Here is a 23,878-nt window from a genome sequence, read left to right on the forward strand (position 1 = left end):
ACTAGGTGTTTTGCACGCACATGCGGGCATAATCTTCTTATTAGTTTTTTGTCTTACTAATTTAAAACCAACATAATAAGTTTTTATTTATGTTTTCAAATAGTTAAATCAAAAATCAAAATATTGATATATGCTCAATATTTTTTCATAGATCAAACATCATAATATATGTTAAAAAATACTCATATCTTAGAAATAGTTTAGAAAATATCTTTATATAAATGTTTTTTTCTTGAATAATATTGTATTTAATTATAAATTATTTGGTATCTTAATTTTTTAATTGTTATAATAAAAATATTGTTTCCAGATAGCAACACAGTATATATATATAACTTATCTTATTTTTAATATGTTTTTTGATAATTATATTATATTATTTTATAATAAAATATTTAATATAACATATAAATTAAATATTATTAAATAAAAGTCGGTTTTAATTATATATTAAACTCATTAAGGGTATTGTTTAAATTAATAAATTAGTGAATAAGTTAGAAACTAATAATAAATCAATAACCCAACTAAAAGTATAAAACCTAATAAAAATATGAAAAATAAGAAAAATTAACTAAATATTTAATATAACATATAAATTAATATTATTAAAACAAAATTCGTTTAAATTATATATATGATTCAATAAGGGTATTTTTTTTAATTAATAAATTAGTAACTCAACTAATAACTAATAATAAATCAATGATTTAGCTAAAACCTAATAAAACACGATAAATAAGAAATTGAAATATTTATATTATTTAAATTAATAAATTAATAAGAAATTGAAATATTTATATTATTTAAATTAATAAATTAATTAGAAATTGAAATATTTATATTATTTAAATTAATAAATTGATGATTTAATATAAAACTAATAAAAACATGACAAATAAGAAAAATTACCTAAAATCATGGAGAATGTGACAAATCATTTAAATTAATAAATTAATTAGAAACCGAAATATTTATATTATTTAAATTAATAAATTGATGATTTAATCTAAAACTAATAAAAACATGATAAATAAGTAAAATTACCTAAAATCATGGAGAATGTGAGAAATCAGCAAAATCACTTCATAAATAATAGTATAGATGAGCGAAAAACCGTAGGTGTAGACCGAGTCAAGTTGAAGGACTCTTTGATTTTGAACAATGCGTTATAAGTTCCAGATTTCTGGTTAAACCTGATAATTATATGTCAGCTGACTAAATATTTTGGTTTTCAAATGATGTTTGATGAAGGTTATTGTATGATACATGATCATATCAAGGGTTTGATGATTGGACATGGTAATGAATGGCAATCCGTTTATCATTTGGTTCGGTTTGGGATCACAATTTATTGGCTTATAACTTAAAGATAACTAAAACAAATATGTTGTTGACCTGTTATTTTTTAGACAGAATCCAAATCAGTAAGCTCTTGATTTTTGTCGCCAACTCTTGCACATCACCATTGAAGAGAAGAAAAAAAATAAGCCACAAAGATGATTGGTTTGGTTTTTCAATGTCTGAGCTAAAACTCTTTGGTTTAATTAAACCGAGTTGAACTGGACATGTTTGAAAGTTGAAGTTATGGAAATTATATCAAACGAAGGAATCTAACTAATACTAAAAGGGTTATATGAGCATCAGCCAGTCCACGTCAGATGAAAAGATCATCCAATCAGATTTTAACTTTTTGCCACGTATGTGATTTGGGATGTTGGGTTTAAATTTTGTCGTAAATCAGAATGGTTCAGGAAGCCCATTTTATTGAAAGCATCGTGACTTCTGAATGATATATGCGCCTAATCACCTCCTCCTCCTCCTCCTCCTACTTTCCCTTCGCATCTCTTCTACGCGTCCTCTTATTGTGCGGCGCCATCTTCATCTCCTGTGCGCTGTCGGCGCATTCTCCTACCTCACCGTCGACCGTCGTCACTAATGGAAGCAGCTTCGATCCTCATCTCGATCCATATTCACTCGATGATGAGATCTCTCTTCGCACCATGATGTCGAAAGCTCATGTCTACACTGATGTGAACGTGATCCGTCCTAAAGAGTATTGGGATTACGAGTCTGTCAATGTTGATTGGGGGTAAGATCCAAAGTTTGAGTCTTTTTTGTGGAATTGATACGAAAGTTTTAGCCTTTATGGCTTTTGATATTTGATCTGTTTGAAGAGAAGTTGTTTGGTTTAGTTCTGTATATGATAGGTAATGATGATGTTTATGTTAAAAGGTTCAAGCTTTCTTCTTTGTGTTTGGTTTCTTTAGGGAGCAAAATGATTACGAGGTAGTGAGGAAAGTGGGGAAAGGCAAATACAGTGAGGTTTTTGAGGGGATTAACATGAACAGCAACGAGAAGTGCATTATCAAGATCCTTAAGCTTGTCAAGAAGAGGAAGGTTAGTGTTTTACATTACTTAAAGTTAGATAGGTTCTTTTGTGAATTGTTATTTATGTGATCCTTTTAACAGATTAGAAGAGAGATTAAGATACTTCAGAATCTCTGTGGAGGCCCAAACATTGTGAAGCTGCTCGATGTTGTCAGAGACCAACACTCAAAAACTCCAAGCTTGATATTTTAGTATGTTAACAGCACAGGCTTTAAGGTTCTTTATCCTACTTTGACTGGCTATGACATCTGATACTACATCTATGAGCTGTTGAAGGTAGTTTTTGTGTAATCCCTTTACCATTCAGTGAGTTACAACATATACAGGTTAGTAATAACCTTGAAACTTTCTTGTGATATGATACAGGCATTGGACTACTGCCACTCGCAAGGTATAATGCACAGAGATGTGAAGCCACACAATATCACGATTCGACCATGAGCTGCGCAAACTTCGCCTGATAGATTGGAGTCTCGCTGAGTTTTATCATCCTGGAAAAGAGTATAACGTCCGTGTGGTCTCCAGGTTCTGTTATCTAATTTTTGTATTTTAATGTAAACATGTTACATTATACTATCTTTATCAATAACTAACCTCGATGAAATGTTACCTCTTCAATCAGGTACTTCAAGGAACACGAACTTTTAGTGGATTTACAGGACTATGACTATTCCTTGGATATGTGGAGCCTTGGTTGCATGTTTGCTGGGATGGTGAGTACCTTTGCTACATTTATATGATTATCTGTAGCATGTTTCATATATATATCGATGATCATCTGATTTGCATTATTATCTTCCCTTGTAGATATTCCGCAAGGAACCTTTCTTCTATGGCCATGACAACCAGGATCAGCTTGTCAAAATTGCCAAGGTAATTTTAATTGTTTTTAGAGGGCATCAAGTTTTTTTTTTCCACATCTAAAGAGTATTTGTTTGACTCTTGACTCAGATCCCTGGAACTGATGAATTGAATGCATATCTGAACAAGTATCAGTTAGAACTTGACGCTCAATTAGCGGTACTTTTATTCTTACGAGGAAACTTGAGAATTTTGAGAATTGTTTCAAATCATATCATTCATACAGCTGAAACGCAGGTTCCTTCTGTAGCATTATATACTATACTTCATCTAGAAAGCTGGTTTCTAAAACAAAATTAACCGGCCTGGGGATGTTTGATATGATTATTACAAATTATATATATATATATATATATATACATTGTTGTTAATGTTGTAGCAAATCTTTGTGAAAAGCCTAGAGCCATTTGTGAATTCGACTGAAAGTGAACGATGACGGTCATGATACATTGTGGCTAGAGATACAATGTATGCGCATGAGCCAAGCCAACTCCTGGCCCTGGGTACTGGGCATACAGCCTCGAGCTTTCTCTTAGCCTCACATGTCGCTTACGGTTACAGGTGATCTCATAGCCTCTTACGCTTACAGTTGATCATGTGCTTTTCACTGATGGCTTTCCAGGTCTGGGGTCAATGCATTACAACCTACGCAATCATTCAAAACTTTTCTAGATCAATGTAATTTATGTCTATATACATTACTAAGTCCATATATATTTATTTCCACACAAGGAGAAGCTTAAGAACCGTAAGAAAACAATCATGAAACTGCAGACGAAGCAATGATGGAATAATGCCTATGGTCACGACGGAAACTGTTGGCAATGACAATAGATATGACAGATCCAGCGTGGTAACATAACTGGCTTTAGAACTCAAGCTGGAGTTGCCCAAAAGCAGAGGCAAAAAGTTGTGATTTCCCTCATTTCCTTGCATGTCCTGTAAAGACATAAAAATACTTTTGGATTGGGTTTTTTGTTAGTGTCCTAAAATGCATGTTTCAGTTCAAATCAGTACGGTATATATATATATATATATGTAGTAGCTATGCTTTAACAAATGTTTCCGTAGAAATGTTATAGATCATCTTCCCCACGTCAAACACTGCTTATGTCTGACTTTGAATTCATTTTCAACAATTTGCATGATATTGAAAGAGTATATATATACCATTTCTATTTCGAAAAGTGGGTTTTATTTAACGCCCACTCTGTAAAATATCCAATTGTTTATGTTTACCTATTTAGTTCATTTCTAACCATGACACTAAAACAACAAATTTGAAGTAATATTATCTCTAATAAAATACCTAAGACATCATTCCACTAAATTTGATGTAATATGAAAAATATTATACCAAATTTGGTGCAACACAATTTATCACATCAAATATTAGAATAATGTAGTCTATTATTTTTTATTTGATTATAGATATATTAAATTTATTAATTATTTTTAACTTATAGTTATACCATATTTTTAAAAAATTTGTATGTTTACATTACTATCATTAAACTATTATTATATTTATATTTTTAATTATAATATAATTAAATGAGTATTACCAGTAACATTAAATTGTAACAGAAGAAAAATGCTTTTCATTTTAAAATGTATAAAATTTTAATTTCGAATAATATTAAAAATAAATAAATATTAATTAACTAAAAGAAAATAACAAATATAACTAAACAGAAAATAAATTGCCAAATTTTAAGAAATAAATATAATTAAGCAATTACAAATAATTAATGTAATAAATTATCAAAATTAAAAAGTTAATAATATAAAGTATTGTTTTGGTGTGATGGTTAGAAATGCCCTTAGTAATGTTGTGTTTTCTTTCTTTTTGTTTTGGATTATGACACTTTTTATTTTTGCATGATATACCTGGAAAATAGGTTTGTTTAGTTACAAAGAGAATTTGATTGAAAATTTATATTACTGGAGACAACATTAAGCAATATAAATTAAGTTTGTACATTTTAACATTTAGACCAAAAAAATTTAAGTTTTTAACATTTTCAATAACCTTTTGCACTAAATTATATGTTTAGAGATATGGTCTCTTTTCAACTATCACTACAAGAAAACAGCGATATTCTGACGGACATTCCGACGGAAAATGAAATCCTCGGAATATACCGAAGAAAATTCCGAGGAAACACAAAATTGGGTTTCCTCGGAATTTCCTCGGAATATACCGACGGAATTCCGAGGAAACTACAGTCCGTCGGAATATTCCGAGGAAATACCGAGGAAAACTGTGTTCCTCGGAAAAAACCGATGAATTCAGAGGAAATATTATAGCCGTTGGAGAGGCGTTGGGGGATTTTACAAAATTCCGAGGAAATTCCAACGAACTAGTTTTGTCCGTCGGAATTCCGTCGGAATTTCCTCGGTATGTCGGCAGGATTTAAACTATAAATACAAGCACTCCTCTTCCTCTTCATTCACTTCATATCTTCATCCTCCCTCTTACTCTATTTACACACGAATTTGATTCATAAAAAATATGTCTTCTTCAAATTATTTTCGTTCTTGGATCGATCGACCTCATTTGGATCCGAACACGAGATTGCTTACGGAAGAATACCAACGAGGTATAACTGAATTCATGGGGTTAGTTCACCGACAACCGGAAGCAAAAATAGGTATGTTAAGATGTCCTTGCTCTAATTGTAAAAATAGAAAGGTTATTAAAGAGTGGGATGTTTGGACTCATCTATATTTGAGTGGGTTTACACGAAGTTACAAAATTTGGTATCATCATGGGGAAACTGATTATGAACATGGTAGTACTAGTGAACCTCAGCCAGCGGTTAGATTAGAAGAACCAATTAGAACGGATGTAGATTATGGTGTAGGTACTGAGCAGATGGTAAATGATCATTTTAGAGGGGAAGATTTACCCAATGCAGAAGCTAGGAGATTTTATGATATGTTGGATGCTGGAAAGCAACCATTGTACGAAGGTTGCAGAGATGGTCATTCAGCTTTATCATCTGCTACAAGATTGATGGGCATTAAAACAGATTATAATTTGGCTGAAGACTGTGTGGATGCGATTGCTGATTTTGTAAAAGGTATTCTACCCGAGGATAATGTAGCTCCTGGTTCATACTACGAGGTTCAGAAACTCGTAGCTGGTCTTGGTTTACCGTATCAGGTAATAGATGTATGCAGCGACAACTGCATGATTTATTGGAGGGTGGATGAACAGCGGGTTACATGCAAATTTTGTGGAAAGCCTCGTTATAAAGATACAAGTGGAAGAGTTCCAGTGCCATATAAAAGGATGTGGTATTTACCTTTGACGGAAAGGTTGCAGAGGTTGTATCTGTCTGAACGCACAGCGCAACCAATGAGATGGCATGCGGAGCACTCAACAGATGGTGAGATCAGACATCCTTCAGATGCAAAAGCGTGGAAGCATTTCCAATCAAAGTATCCCGACTTTGCGTATGAGAGAAGAAATGTCTACCTTGGATTATGTACTGATGGTTTCAGTCCGTTTGGCAAGAGTGGAAGACAGTATTCTCTATGGCCCGTCATTCTTACACCATACAACCTCCCCCCAAACTTGTGCTTGCGACGAGAGTTTTTGTTTCTCTCGATTCTCGTTCCCGGACCAGAGCATCCTAAGAGATCACTTGATGTGTTTCTTCAGCCACTAATATATGAGTTGCAACAACTATGGGCTCAAGGTGCTGAAACATACGATGTTTCGTGTAAAGAAAACTTTCAAATGCGGGCAGTACTAATGTGGACAATAAGTGATTTTCCAGCATATGGTATGTTGTCTGGATGGACAACGCATGGAAGGCTATCATGTCCATATTGTCAAGATAACACTGATGCTTTCCAACTAAAGCACGGAAGGAAAACGTGTTGGTTTGACTGTCACAGGAGATTCCTACCACCTGATCATCCATATCGTAGGAGTAGGAATTTGTTTACGAAGAACAAGAGGGTGTTTGACAGTCCACCTCCGGAAATTTGTGGGAAAGATTTGAAGATACAACTAAGAGATTTTGGTGCAGAAAGGACGCCAGAAGTCGGTGGACATGAGCGTTTTCCGGTAGATGCTGTTGGAGAACTACATAACTGGCACAAAAAAAGTATTTTCTGGGATCTGCCATACTGGGAGGATCATCTGCTAAGGCATAATTTAGATGTCATGCATATTGAGAAGAACTTTTTTGACAATCTCATGAACACGATCCTTAATGTTCAAGGTAAAACAAAGGATAATTTGAAGTCAAGACTGGATTTAGTCGATATATGTGCTCGTTCAGAACTTCATGTTGATGAGAATGGTAGGGCTCCTTTTCCCATATACCGACTTGATGCAGCGGGAAAAGATGCGTTCTTTGATTGGATTTCAAACGATGTGGAATTTCCAGACGGTTACGCATCAAATTTGCGTAACTGTATCGACAGAAAGGAAGGAAAGTTTACTGGCTTGAAAAGCCACGATTGCCATGTAATGATGCAGCGCCTCCTTCCGTTCGCCTTCAAGGAAATATTACCACGAAATGTTCATGAAGCAATTGCAGGGATAAGTGGTTTCTTCCGCGATTTATGCACGAGATCAGTGACTCTTGAAGGTATTGAAAATTTGAAGACTAACATAGCCGTGATTCAGTGCAACCTTGAGAAGATATTTCCTCCCTCATTTTTTGATGTTATGGAGCATCTTGTTATTCACCTGGCAAGAGAATTGGAACTTGGTGGTCCTGTGCAATATAGATGGATGTATCTGTATGAGCGGTATATGTTCCATTTGAAGAAGATGGTGAAAAATTTAAGTAGGGTGGAAGGTTCTATAGTCGCACAGATGATCAATGAAGAAACTTCAAACTTTGCCGAGTACTACTTTCCAGCAGAAGTTCAGACCAAAAACAGAAGACCTGCTCGGCATGATGATAGAGGCGAACGGGCAACATATCATGTTACGGTTCCAGACATTTTCACAGACGTTGGACGACTTAGCGGAAAACCAAAGGACCGTCGACTTACTGAGCAGGAGCGCAGTCATTTGCAAACATATTTGCTCACCAACTGCGAAGACGTTCTTCAATATGAGAGGTAAATAAATGAGCTTACAAATTTTTATTTTAAATAGTTGAAATTTAAATCTTAATTAATTACATTATTGTCATCATATACAGGATTTTCATGGCAGAAAAGCGGTTCGAGTATAGATACGCCACAGAGGACGAACTAGAAGAAATGAAGCAGAGAGAATTTACTGGATGGATGTTTACTTATGTGAGTGCTTTAAACAAATTAAAATATATTTTATCACATATTTATACTAATTCACATTTATTGATATAATATATATATATGTGCTATTAATAGGTGTCTGCTGGTTTGGCCAGAGGTGAAACATTTGACGATTGGATACGTGAGATGGTCGTTGGACCAAACTTTGTTGTGAAGTCATATCCGAGATTTTGTACTCGAGGATATGCATTCACAACTCAGAAGAGGAGACGTTCGAGTACGACTTATGATGCTGGCGTTTGTTCTGCATCAGGAGATGATGTATACTACGGACACATACATGAGATTTTAGAAATCAAGTATTTGGGCATGGTTGGATTGCGCTGTACTGTTTTCTATTGTGATTGGCACGACAACACCCCAGATCGAGGTGTGAGAACAGATGCATTTGGTGTTACATCAGTAAATTCGAGGCGAAAGCTGCAATATTATGATCCTTTCATTCTTGCTTCCCAGGCCGATCAGGTAATTAAATGTTAACTATTCAGAATGATTCATCATCATGTGTATTAATTTATAATTTTTCTAAATGTTACAGGTTTGTTATATCAAGTACCCCCGGGTAAGGAACAGAGATGATCCATGGGTTACTGTTACAAGACTCAACCCGAGAGGCCGAGTTCAGGGAAGTTCTGAGCTGGAAGACCCACTACAACCAAGCACATCCGGCAACTGTAGTGCAGCAGAAGATTTAGCTGGAGTTGGCCTTGTAGTCGATTTAACCGACTTTGGAGAGGAAGCCGTCGTTCACGTAGAGGATGAACCAGTAATTGGAGAGTTTCACCAAGATCCAGATTCAGATTCATCTGGTGATGATGACTCGGAAACAGACTACCATTGAACTTTTTTTTTTTTTTTTTAAGAAATACCGAGGAAATTCCGAGGAACACTTGATATAACCTCTTTCCTCGGATAATAGTTATTTGGTTTATCTAGCAAGGCAAAGCTGAATACGAATTAAAAGCTACACAAAACACAACCAAATAAAACAAAGAAACCATGTAAAAGAAATACGAACTCATAATTAAGAAACCTAAAACGTTAGAATAGAAAAGAAAATAAAATAGCCGGTGATAGCTCCTACTCCTCGTCTCCTGCTCCAGATGTTCCTGCATCGTTGGGTCTCTTGGACCTCTTTCTTACCCTGTGTGTACCACTCGAACCCGAACCAGAGCTGGATGGAGAGTTGTCCCGATGAACTACATCATCCTTTTGGCAACGACACGGCCTGATACGTGAAATGGCAGCCCAGATCTTGTGTAGCATGTCGTTGTTTGTCTTTATGCTCTGATCTCTCCAATGTTGTTGCTGGCGCGAAGTGGCGTTCGGTGGAAGCTCTTGCAGCTTGTACTGGCTGGAGTCTGATGGGAGTAGCTGATGGGGTTGTGAATCATCTGGAATGGCTTGTGCAGCCTCATCTTGTCCTTCTTCATCAACCACGCCCTTGCCTTTGTTTCTATAACGCATCGATCGATCACATTCTTACGGCCCGGGCCATCTTGGTAATCGATCGATGCGTTTTTGTTCTATAACGCATCGATCGATGCATTTTTTAAAAAACATACAAGATTTTCCGAGGAAATGCCGAGGAACAATTCAGATTATCGATAGATCGATGGGATACTCTCATCGATCGATCACAATCTTACGGCCCGGTCCATCTTGGTAATCGATCGATGCGTTTCTGTTCTATAACGCATCGATCGATGCATTTTTAAAAAAACATACAAGATTTTCCGAGGAAATTCCGAGGAACAATTCAGATTGTCGATAGATCGATGGGATACTCTCATCGATCGATCACAATCTTACGGCCCGGTCCATCCTAGTAATCGATCGATGCGTTTTTGTTCTATAACGCATCGATCGATGCATTTTAAAAAAAACATACAAGATTTTCCGAGGAAATTCTGAGGAACAATTCAGATTGTCGATAGATCGATGGGTTACTCTCATCGATCGATCACAATCTTACGGCCCGGTCCATCCTAGTAATCGATCGATGCGTTTTTGTTCTATAACGCATCGATCGATGCATTTTTAAAAAAACATACAAGATTTTCCGAGGAAATTCCGAGGAACAATTCAGATTGTCGATAGATCGATGGGAAACTCTCATCGATCGATCACAATCTTACGGCCCGGGCCATCTTCGTAATCGATCGATTTGTTTTTGTTCAAAAACGCATCGATCGATGCGTTTTTTTTAAAAAAATTACGTTTTGAAACCCCAAACACTAGTTCGTCGGAATTTCCTCGGAATATTCCGAGGAAAGTTCGAGGAAGAAGAGGGTTTCCTCGGAGTTCCCTCGGAATAATCCGAGGAAATTCCGAGGAAATAGGGTTTTTAAACCGAAAACAACGTTTTGCCGTTTGAATAACACCTATATAACCCTTATTAAGTGTCTTACGTTCATTATGAAGTCAAAAATTTGTTCCTTACCGTATAATTAACACTTTTCCGATTGTATGAACGAAATCTCGCAACATAAGAGAAACACTTATACCTTTTAATGAACGGTAAAGGGAATACTTTCAATTAGTTTTGAAATTTGTTATTTCATGGTTTATGCTCATGTATACAAAGAATCCTCAATGGTATGCATTACAATTGTATAAGAAATGAAATACGGCAAAAAAAATTGATGTTTTGAAACCCCAAACACTAGTTCCTCGGTATTTCCTCGGAATATTCCGAGGAAATTCCGACGGATATTTTACTATCTGTCGGAATTTCCTCGGAATATTTTCATTTTACCGGGCAAATATTTCGCGAAAATTGAAATTAGAATTCCGACGGAATTCCGACGGATAATGTCCGTCGGACCCTAGGTTTTATAACCACGAGCCCCTTCTTCTTCCCCATTTCTCTCTTCTTCCTCTGCGCGACTCCTCTCTTTCTCTCCGGCGATTTCCCCCTGAAATCCGACGATATCTCCGGCGATCTCCCTCTTCTCTTACACAAATCATGTAAGGACCCTATCCCACTCTCTTAGGTTCTATTTGTTAGGTTTTTGTGTAGTTTTGATAGATTTTTGTTAGGGTGATTGGTTAGGATTGTGATTTGGTTGTATAATAGGTTTAGAATTGTGATTTGGTTGAATAATTTGTTTTGTTGAATTGATTTAGAATTTTTTTATAATTTTTTTATTTTTTGTATTTATAAAATCGATTTTTGTATATAAAATCGATTTTTGTATATAAAATCGATTTTTGTATATAAAATCGATTTTTCTATATAAATTCGATTTTTTGGATTTTACAAAAAAAAATTTCTATATAAATTCGATTTTTTGGATTTTACAAAACATTTTAAATATCTATAAAACTTTTTTTGTGATTAAATACTATTATTTGGGATTTAAAAATATTTTTCATATATATATATTATTAAAACTATTTTTTGTAATTATTAAACAATTTTTATTTATTAAAACTATTTTTTGTTTATTAGAACTATTTTTATATATTTATTAAAAAATTTAATATATATAAATCTTTTTCTGTGATTAAATTATTTGGGATTTTTTTTTAATAAAAAAAATTAATTTATATATTTCTGTATTTATTAAATATATTTTTTTAATTTACAGGTCTCATGATGATCAGACCCGGCCTCGACAGCGTCGTGGTCGTGGTGGTACGGGGAGCCAGTCTCGGGATTCCAGCCATTTTCAGGATTCCCCTTCGCCCCACAGCTCCAACCATACATCTCCCTCTGCTGCACCCACTCATGCTCCTCTCGCTCCCGCTGCTGCATCCGCTCCTGTTCCTCCGGGTCCTCCGGGAGTGATGAGGGTTGCGGAGTTGGTTCAACAGCCCGGTCGTGACCATCTTCCGTATCTCACTCCGTATCCACATGGACGGGGTCAAACATGGTAATTAAACATTTTTTTTTCTTTAAATTTGGATTCATTATTAACCGTTTGTTCTTTTAATAAGGTTCAACCGATCCGGGAACGGGATCAGCGCATGGATCAACCGTATGATGTACTCGGCCCTCGACAGTGGACATCCGACTTTCACTCACTTCCCAACCGACAAGCAGGTTCTGTGGTTTCGTCAGTTTGCGGTAAGTATTCTAATTTTTTACTTATATTTTTAATCTTTAATATAAATTTTCTACTAATTGTGTTTTTTTTCAGCAAGAGTTCAACTGGAATTCCGATGAGACGCTCTTTATCTATCACCACTTCGTCCATAAAGTAATGGACAACTATGGGAAGCAGATCCACGAGTGGAAGAAGAAGTGGGAAATCAATAAGGTTCGATTTAATTTATTAAACATTTTTTTAATTTATTAAACTATTTTTTAATTTATTAAACTTTTTCTTTTTTTTTTAATTAAAAGGTCCCAAAGTCGATGAACGACACGGTCTGGAAGGAGTTGTGTGCGCATTGGGATAAGGAGGAGACGAAAGAAACTTCTTCCACCAACTCCACCAACCGCAGGAGCGACCGTAAAGGGAAGGGCATCTACAAGCATAACTTGGGTGCTCAATCTATTGCCACTCTCGGAGATCGCATGGTAAGTTCAACCGCTTTTTCTTCAATTATTTGAGTTTCAGAATTTAAATTTATTATGCATTTCTTCTAATTTCTAATGTTTCTTTAATTTTATGTTTTTTTTCAAGGCGGAAGAAAATGATGGCGAGCCGGTCGATGATCTCCCCCTAATGAGGAGGGCGTATACCAACAAGAAGACCGGCCAGATTGATGACGGTCTTGTGAGGGACGTGGTCGACCTGGTCCAAACTCAGGTGGTAGACGAAGTGTCTCAGCTTCAAACCGAGGATGACGCTTCGACGGCTTCGACCAACTTGTCCCGGTTTCGAATCAACGAAATCGTTGAATCCGTAAGTTTTTTTTTTTAAAAGTTCAATTCATTTATTTCTTGGTTTAAATTTCTAAATTTGGCTTTTTTCTATTCAGTCGGTTCCAAAGAAGAAGGGACGTTTGTTCGGTTTGGGTCGTCGCACCCGGTCGGTTCCTCCTTCTTCTGCACCACCGCCCTTTGTTGATCCAGAAGTACTTACGGCTCAGTTGAAGGACAAAGATGATCGAATATCTTTGTTGGAGACCCAGATGGCGGCTCAACAGGCGGGCTATGAGGCACAGAGGAGGCTGAACCAGCAAATGATGGAGATGATGCAGAGGATGTACCCGAACGAGGTGTTCCCGGACGTGCCAGACCCGTAGTTTTTTTTTTCCCCAATCTCGGAATGTTTTATTTTTATTTGTGAAATTTTGAATATTAATTAGTATGATTTCAATTTTACTTTTAATTTCATATTTTCGAATTTAAATTTCAGATATTTTATTTTTTCAAAAAAATTAATATTTTTTACATTCCGAGGAAATTAATTATATTTTTCACTAGATCGATCGATGCGTTTTTGAACAAAAACGCATCGATCGATCCGTTTTTTTTAAAAAATATAGCGAGGGACATTTCCCTCGGAATTTTCCGAGGGACAACTCCCTCGGAAAATTCCGAGGAACGGATCCCTCGGAATATACCGAGGGAACAGTTCCTCGGAATAAACCGAGGAAAAAGTCCGTCGGTATACTCCTATCGATCGATGTATATATGTCCAAACACGCATCGATCGATGAACTTCCGAGGAATTATCCCGACGAAGTTCTACCTCGGTATATTCCGAGGACTTTTCCGACAAACAAGGGATCCTCGGAATTTCCTCGGAATTCCGTCGGAAAATTCCGAGGGAATTCAGAGGAAAAAAGAAATTCCGAGGAATTATTTCCGACGACGTGTTTCGTCGGAATTTCGTCGGAATAACGATATTCCGACGAAATTCCGACGATTTTTTCCCTCAGAATTCTTGATGTTTTCTTGTAGTGTATAAAGTAATATAGTAACACTGCTTTCACAATTATCACAATGAGAAATACCTCTTTAGAAACTGCACATTTTTAAAACTTAATTTTAGAAAACTAATGCAGTATTGGCTGAAGGTACAAGTCTCAATGTTTAAGTCTTCAAGAACGATTGCAAAGACACGAATGTGAAACAGATTAAGTTTGTATAATTCGTGTTTAATGGTCATCTAGCCAAAAATAAAAGTTTAAAGATCAAAATAATAACAATAAGTCATGGTTAAACTTAGAGGAAATTAGATAATGGTACAATATTATTTATATGTCATATTAATTCAACATAACTAAATAGATAATTTCATATAATTAACAATATATTTATTGTGGAAACAACGTCTAAAATAAGTTTTTTTAAACATTCCAAATGAAATGAGCAAATTGTAAAAAAAGCTATATAACAAAATAAAAAAAATATGTTAATATTATATTTTTATTACAATAATTCATGATCAGGGACAGCCCATACCCGGTAGAGGCTCCATTACAATTTACAAAATATACTCTTTTTCTTTTGTAAAAAAATATTGAATATTTTATAAGAAAATTTTAAACCAAAAAAAGACAACAAAATTTTTGAGCCCTAAGCAATCGCCTACTCTGCTTGTGCCATGGATTCATGTTATGCTATATATTATCAAATTTTGTTTTACTCAATTCAATATTGCGCTATCAAACATGTTCAAAACGGTGTAGTCTTAAACCGACATTCAAAAATACTTTAAATTCATGATTTAAATTTATAAAAGTGTTACTAAAAAACTTTTTTCTCATACACTTATTTTATAATACAATTTTGATTCTTTATTCAAGCCAATATACAAACAACACAATAATTCCAAACTAATTACTCATCAAGCGACACAACTTTTCAAAACATGTTATCCGCGCGTAGCGCGGAAAAAGACTCTAGTCTTTTATAACGAATACAAACAAACAAATGGTGATGTTAATTCGTTTAGAAAAAAATTAGTGTGCAAGAAACAAAGGACCAAAGTTGTTAAAATCAACATGGGTTATTTAAATAGCAAGGAACAATAAAGTTGCAACCACCATGTTGGTTCCTCTTAACACCTGTCTTGTTTTGGATCAATATTACTATTGCCGATCAGATTCTTCTCTTTCAAGCATCAATTTTTAAATCAGAAATTTCCCCATTACGTTTCACATCTTCCAATTATTATGAATATATAAAATAGATATATACATTATAATATGAAAATCAATTTGTTAGTATATGAATTCACCACCAACTGCTGTTGTATTGGAAGAACAGCAACCTTAGTAGCTTTCATGTCCTCCTCAACTTCCTCAATCATTCACGTTCTTTTCTCTTACATTATATAATAACTCTTCTATATATGTATAATACATTTCTCATTATTTTCAGAACCCTTCATTGTTGTATTCATTCATCGAAAAAATGAGGACCAAATCTCAATCTTCTGTCAATCTGAAGGTCATATTCACATGCTGCTCAATCTTGATCTTTCTTGTCATCTTCTTTGCAAGATCAAACATATCTTCTTCAAAGCCCATCTCCAAAACCAACCTCTCTCAAGAGAAAGAAGAGCAAAACCAGGCTAAACCAGAAGGATGTCCAACAACACAACAATGCACGAAGATGCCAATTTCTTTATCCGATGCATTGGTTCACTACGCCACCAGTAACGTCACTCCACAACAGACATTCGACGAAATCTCTGTCTCAAAGAGAGTCTTGGACAAGAAGTCTCCATGTAACTTCCTCGTCTTTGGTTTAGGTCACGACAGCCCGATGTGGGCATCTCTCAACCATGGTGGTCGTACCTGTAAGTGTTCTTATTTCCTCTGTTTCTTACACAAAACAGAGCTAACGAAGCCTCTTGTGTTCAGTGTTTATTGAGGAAGACAAGGCTTGGATCGAGATAGTGACTAAGAAATTCCCAAACTTGGAAGCTTACCACGTCGTTTACGACACGAAAGTGAAACATTCAGACAAACTGATGGAGCTGGGAAGATCAGAGGAATGTAGATCCGTGACCGATCCAAGAAACTCGAAATGTGAACTGGCGTTGAAAGATTTTCCGGCGGATTTTTACGAGACGAAATGGGATCTGATCATGGTGGATGCTCCAACTGGTTACCACGAGGAAGCTCCGGGAAGGATGAGTGCTATTTACACGGCGGGGCTTTTGGCTCGTAACCGTGAAGACGGAGAAACAGACGTATTTGTTCACGACGTTAACCGTCCGGTGGAAGATGAGTTCTCAGCGACGTTCTTGTGCAAAGGATACATGAGGGAGCAAAACGGGAGGCTAAGGCATTTCACCATCCCTAGCCATCGGGCTCGTGCTGGCAGACCCTTTTGTCCGGTGGATGTTAATCGCCGCCGTTGATTTTGTGCCGGGAAATATCTGTGTTGCGGACCCAGATGATATCTTGATAACCAAACCATCCTTAGCTGTCTTTTTGTTTGTTTGTTTTTGCTTTTATCTCGATGATTACGTTTTTATGGATTCAGTGCATTTACTGAAGCGGTAATAGTAAAATAGTATTCTTCATATCATTATTATTATTTGAATACAAATAAGGATGATCATTGGTCACACATCATACAAGAAAACTTATATGTTGCTGATTTGCTTTTCTTTTGTTGCTGTTGAACAAACATTGATTAGATTGATTTATGTCAAATTATAGGCTGAAAGATACATCAAATCCCAAATATATGAACTAATGGGTGATTGATCAAATTTTAAAGGAAAAGAAAAAAAGTGATGAAATTTAAAGGTAAACATAAGGTTCAATTTGCGACCTAATGAGTGACAAATCTTGAGATGACTCCTTAGTTAAGAAGCTTGCTTATCTGAAGAAGAGAATGTAGATGACAAATCAGAAGAAATAGGAGGTACAAATACAGAAAACGGCTGAAAGTTTGGTTATAAAAAAAAAAAAATTACGACCCCATTTTAATTACTTGATCAGTCAAATTTATAGCTGATCTTAAATAAAACTCACAAACACCATTTTAAACGCTAAATTTTATAGAAGAATCTTAGAGTATCAACAAGTTTCAATTAAAGTTTATATAAGAATCTAAGAGCATCAACAAGTTTCAAGGCTTTTCTTTAAAATTTTATCTTGCCTCTCTTTAGGATTTTCACGGAAAATTTACTCTCGAAACACATTATGAGTTATCAGCAAAAGACACAATGATTTAAGTGAACACTTTCTTATGTTCATTTGTCTATTATACCCTTTAACTAAATAAGATCTATTGACTATGTTAATCCTGAGGACATACCACTCATAAGGAGTTTGGCCATAAGCTCAACTCATCGTCGTGATACATTCTGCTGGAACTACACAAGGAATGGCCAATACACGGTCAAATCTGGATATTGGGTGGCTCAGAATTTATTAAAGACAGCGGAAAAAAAGAAAGTTTTGGAGCCAAGCATCACTAAGCTCCAGACTTTTGCTTGGAACTTAAAGGCGCCTAAGAAGATATGCCATCTTATATGGCAATTGTTAACTGGTCATGTGGCACTAACGAGAAACTTAACAAGACGCAATATGAGGTGTGACAACTACTGCCCAAGACGTGGAGAACTAGAGGAGACTGTAACCCATGCCATTTCCGTATGTTCGCCAGCTCTCCAAGTTTGGTCATTATCATCAACTCCCAACAATCCCAAATATTTTCCCGGTATCAAGCGTCTACACAAATATGGAATACCTATTCTGGAGGAAAAACAACATTATCGAGCCAGAGTAAGACATAAATCTTTATCCCTGGATAATATGGTATATTTGGAAGGCTAAGAACGGAAAAAAATTCAGGGGTATAGATAGAGATCCTTTGGAGCTAGTTCGACATGCAGAAAGTGAATGTCAAGCCTGGTTTGATGCCAACGAAGTGGTACAACCAGTGGTACAAGATATTATGCTCACTTTAGTGGATGCAGATGGGTATGGATGGACAGTGCTGGGAACATTCAACTTATGGGGACAAGAAATTTCATTCGACGCGAATCAGCCTTGCATTCGGAAGTAGAAGCACTGCGATGGGCGATGGAGAATATGCTTCAACATTCAACATGCCAGAGCTTCGGGACAGACTGTAAGGAGCCGATTGTAATGATAAAGGACCCTCAGGCTTGGCCAAGCTTTGCGACGGAATTGGAGAGGATAGAGACGTTACAGATATGCTTTCCGGACTTCAACATCATTCATGTTCCACGGGCGCACAATCAGACTTCAGATTTTTTTAGCTAAGGCTGTTAAATCTTTCCATAGAGAGTTACATTTTATTGGTTGTTCTATTCCGGTTTGGTTACCCAGACCACCTCAAGTTTGAGTAATAGTTTGAGTAATAGAATGGTATTTCGACGTAAAAAAAAAAAAAAAACTAAATAAGATCTCCTGCAGTTAAAAACACGTGTCAAAAATTCCCCAATTTTTTTTCTGAACCTAATCCCACATTCCTCTATCGTCATCTTCATCTCTCCTCTTCCATTTTCTTCGAATCTTCTTCTTAGCTAAAGTTGCAGATTTTTTTTTGTAACTGTAAGTCATCTGATTAAAGATATAATTTTCATTTATGTTTTTCATCTTTCTTCCTTATCAATTCATTTTTTTAAATATGGTAAACTCACCTGAAACTTTAATCTCGTCCACAAAATCATGCGTCTGCAATGCTGGTGATTTTCATGACATCCGATAACTTCTTTTTCTTATCCACTCCAATTTTGTGGTTTTGTCCTTGCGTTTTAAAAGAATTTTTGGTTTTGGTTTTCAAGAAGTTTTAATGTTCTGCAGTCTTATGGATTGTCAAAAAAAAATTATTTTAGTGTTCATTCATCACATATACCAGAGTCTACCAAAAGTCTTATGTCCACAAGTTGTTTGTGTTCGTTCGTCACATATACATGAGTCTACCAAAGTTTTTTATGTCCACAAGTTGTATATTCATTTGTCTCAAATCATTAGATGCATTTTAGATTGAACTAAAACCTATGAAATATTTCCTCTTGCTTTCTAAGACATTTTTGTGATGAGGTGAGAGTATTTGAATACATTCTTGTGATGAGATGAGAGTATTTGAACAGTATACTGATAACAACAAGTTTTACTTTTCATAAAAACCTTGACCACAAGATCTCGTTCACAAGACCTCGTTTACAATATACGGAAACTTAACCCACAAAAACTCATCCACAAAATCTTGTCTACGAGATCTCATCTATAAAACCTCTTTTATGATTAAAAACTTTCTTTATACTTTTTTCTAGTTTATGTTTAAAAAGACCTCGTCCACAAAACCTCATCCACAATATTACCGAAACTTAACCTACAAAGACTCATCCACAAGATCTTGTCCACGAAATCTCGTCTATGAAACCTCTTGTGTGATTAACTTACACTACAAGGGGAGGAGGCAAAGATAGCATAAGAAGATAGCGTTCTGGTCAAAAATGCTATCTTTGACATAACTCATTATTTAAGATAGCGTTATTTTACATCGATGCTATAAAAAGCCGCATATATAATATCCTTCTACGTTAAAATGCTATCTTTTCTCTCTTACCCTAATTTCATTTTCCCTCTCACTTTATTTCACTTGCCTCCAAATATAAACATAACAATTATTCTATAAATATTTATACATAAAAAGAAAAAAAAATCTATTGGTTGAAAGGAATACACAAGGATTTTAATCTCTACCCTTAATTTTTTTAATCCAAACGTGGAGATTGTGTTTTGTCCTCTCATTTTGTCTTCTCAAACACGACAGATCTGAGTTCAGAAGAAAAAAAAAACGACAGAGAGAGATGAGAGATTGCATGAGGGTTGGGGTCAAAAACGGTTACGACGAAGTTAACGTCCAAATCCCCGAAGAAGAAAAACGTAGAAAACTTCTTCGACAAATACTTTTTCGAAATAGATTCTTCTTTACGAAAACCTTTGCGGAAGAAACGCGAATCATCAGACAAGAGCTCGAGAAGGATCGTTACGCAGTGACCAAACACGTGCTCCGATCGGTCGCTACGTAGCGACCGAGTTCGAGCCAAAGCTCAGTCGCTACGTAGCGACCAAACGCCCATTCCGCTCGGTCGCTACGTAGCGACCGAGCTCGAACCAAAGTTCGGTCGCTACGTAGCGACCGAGCTCTTCCGAAACGTCGATACGACATCAGTCCATGCATTCTCGTCTACCCTTCGATGCTATCTCCCGAATACCGTAGCGAACTCATCTCACATTCCCCGCCATTTCTAAGTTATCAATCAAACTTTACCGTAAAAACCGCGGAAAGTTCATTCTTTATCGAAAGAAGCCGTAATAAACGCTTCGAGTCGAAAGACGGCCCAAAGGGACCAAAGTCATGACTCGAGGCCCAACTTACGATTTCTTAACCAACAGCCCGTAAACCGCATGTCGGTTTACGCTTGGTTCGCAAGGGAAGATAAATGTCAAGTTTCCGCAGATAAATACGAAATTTTGAAGATAATTACGAAGATCGGACAAAATGGAATATCTCCATTTTTATGCTATGGCGGCTTAAGGGCAGAAGAGGAAAAGCGTGAACCGACCTTGGAGCCAGTATATAAGGGGTCCTAGGCGAGAGGCATGGGGGAGGATTTTTTGAGAGAAAACTTAGCACTTAGAGCAATTAGGCAACTTTTCCGTTTTTGTTATTTCGAGCTGCGACTCAATTAGGTTTAGCCGTCTTAGGGTTGCTAGAACTAGGAATCTCGCCGACAGCTCTCGAGCCCAGGCTTATACCTTGTAGTAAACGCTCATACGCAAATTCGGAATAAGACTTTTCTTTGCTCTCTTTTTCGATTTCTTATTTTATTACTGTTCTCGTTTCGTGTTCTGATTGCTTGGCGTGTGGTATTAGCAGATATTTGGGACCTCTGGGAAGTTAGGGTTCTCCTACTCTCCTTATTTAAACGGAAATCGACAGTGCGAATTTCGGTTCCCACAGTTTGGCGCTAGAAGGAGGGGGGGTACGGATAAATCTAACTCTCAACCACATCACGCTCAACCAGACATGTCAACTGACGACACAGATAACGTGCAGACTCCTCTTAACGGAGGCAGCGGCACTGATCTCCATACTCCCACAGCGGACGTATCCGCGGCCAACGCCGCGGCGCTCGAGGAGTTTAAAAAGATGTTCGCCACCTACGAAAAAAGATCGGAAGAACAGGATAAGCTCGTGAGCACCTTGACCAAACAAGTTGAAACTTTAACGACAAGGACTCGAGCAATCCGCCCCCGTGGAACCACTAAAGTCCGCGGGAAAAGACTCGACTTTGCGACCCCACTCAACAGGCCTGGAGCCGCCCAGGAACGACCTTCGGGTCAAACCCCTAGCGAGAAGTCTCCGTTGAAAGGGGAAACACCAAAAGCCCTCCGCCTCCCGCGAAGGCTTCGGAGGACAACAGAGTCGAGCAAGTCGACCTGGATCCTAGCGATGTCTCCAACAATACGTATGAGGACGCCGACAGACATCCAAGAAGGACCAGAAGCCGATTCACTCGGGAAAGCTCTCCATTCGACAAACCAATGACAGAAGAGGAGGAAATCCTCTATTGGAACGAACAGGAAGAGCTGGCTGAAAAACAAACCGAGCTCACTCGCAGTAAACGCCGACAAGTGCGGAAACCTGCTGACGAGACGTCGGATATACGCGATCTTCGCGACTATATCACCAACACTGCGGCATAAGTAAGAGTCGTAAAATCTCAAATCCATCACACTACGAGCGCGGCCCCCGAGATCGACAGACTGCTGGAAGGGGCTCGGAAGACCCCTTTCACCGCTCGCATCTCAGATACGAGGGTATCCGATCCAGGAAAACCAAAATTCCAAAGTATGATGGTACGACCGATCTGAGAGCGCACCTTCAGGCTTTCCACATCACGATGGGAAGAGCGAGGCTGAAGGACGGCGAGAGAGACGCCGGCTACTGCCGCCTGTTCATTGAGAATCTAGAAGGAGCAGCCCTCGAATGGTTCGTGCGCCTTAAACGAAACTATATCAGGAGTTTCCGACAGCTCGCATCGGAATTTCTCAAGCAATACTCTATGTTCACAGATAGAGAAACTTCCGATGTCGATCTCTGGAGGCTGTCCCAGAGGGAAGAGGAACCCCTCTGCGAGTTCATCAGCCAATTCAAGTTGGTAATGTCTAGGGTCAGCGGGATAAGCGACAAGGTGGCCATCGATGCGCTCAGAAAGGCGCTCTAGTACAAGTCGAAATTCAGAAAATGGATTTCCCTCGAAAAACCGCGGACGATCCAAGATGCCCTCCACAAGGCGACAGACTACATCATGATCGAGGAAGAAACGAAAATCTTGTCGCAGAAGCATAAGTCGGCGAGATCGTCCTCGAAAGATGTAGACCCGAAAACAAGGAAGAAGAACCCTCGTAACGACAAGTATGTCCATCACGAGAGGGAAGAACTCCAAGGAGCGCATAATTACGCGATCGGCTCAGACCACGGCCGAACCACGGGTAATACGTGGACTCGCAACCAAGGATATGATGAAAACACCTTCTGCGAGTTCCACCAATCCCGAGGACACTCCACGACTAACTGCAAGGTCTTGGGAGCGAGGCTGGCCGCGAAGCTACTAGCCGGAGAACTCTCGGAAGTGACCAGCGTGAAAGATCTCATCCTCGAAACCGATCGCCCCCCGAAGCCGGACAGAAATATTCCCGCGGAGAGATCTCCCCATAGAAACCAATCTGGAGATAAACTCGGCAGGAGGCCAGACGACAAAGGGAACGATAACAATCGTCGTAGAGTCAACATGATCATCGGAGGATCGCAATTCTGCAACGATACGTTTTCGGCCATCAAGGCTTACCAGCGGAAGGCGGAGTCAGGCGCAAACTGGCCTACATGGTCTCCTACCCGAGACGATCAGAATTTCTCAATCACCTTCACAAAGGAGGAAGCCGGCGGGATCGATCAGCCTCACTGCGATCCGCTCGTCATAGACCTCGTCATACGAGATCTGGAAGTCGGAAGAGTACTCATTGACACGGGAAGCACGGTCAATGTAATCTTCCGCGACACTCTCAATCGGATGAGCATCGAACTCGGAGAAGTAACTCCAACTCCGAAACCGCTCACAGGCTTTTGGCGAAGTATCGATGACCCTCGGATCGATTCAGCTACCTGTCATGGCCAAGGAGATTACAAAAATCGTAGAGTTTGCGGTAGTCGATCATCCTGCCATCTACAACGTGATCATGGGAACCCCGTGGCTCAACACTATGCAAGCCGTTCCATCGACGTACCACCTGGGCGTCAAATTCCCGACCCCAAACGGAGTCGCAGCTATCTGGGGATGTCAGAAACAATCATGACTGTGCTTCCTCGCAGAACACAAGTTAAGACAGATGACAACCTCTGCAACGGCAAATCGCAAACGCACGA

At 37.8% G+C, this 23,878-nt stretch overlaps 1 protein-coding gene and 1 long non-coding RNA gene across 2 annotated transcripts; both read left to right on the forward strand.

The window, feature by feature from the left end:
* Positions 1 to 1,829: 1,829 nt before the first annotated feature.
* Positions 1,830 to 3,465, forward strand: LOC106414189. The gene is made up of 4 exons (XR_007325410.1): positions 1,830 to 2,667; positions 2,758 to 3,104; positions 3,199 to 3,264; positions 3,343 to 3,465. It is a non-coding gene; the product is annotated as an uncharacterized LOC106414189 (long non-coding RNA).
* Positions 3,466 to 15,737: 12,272 nt separating this feature from the next.
* On the forward strand, positions 15,738 to 17,031 carry LOC106421018 (glucuronoxylan 4-O-methyltransferase 3). Its single transcript, XM_013861866.3, has 2 exons — positions 15,738 to 16,250; positions 16,315 to 17,031. Exons 1-2 carry the CDS (start codon positions 15,863 to 15,865, stop codon positions 16,815 to 16,817), a joined length of 891 nt encoding a protein of 296 aa, XP_013717320.2. The 5' UTR covers positions 15,738 to 15,862; the 3' UTR covers positions 16,818 to 17,031.
* Positions 17,032 to 23,878: the final 6,847 nt, after the last annotated feature.

This window comes from Brassica napus, chromosome C6 (assembly GCF_020379485.1).
Source record: "Brassica napus cultivar Da-Ae chromosome C6, Da-Ae, whole genome shotgun sequence".
Lineage (NCBI taxonomy): Eukaryota > Viridiplantae > Streptophyta > Magnoliopsida > Brassicales > Brassicaceae > Brassica > Brassica napus.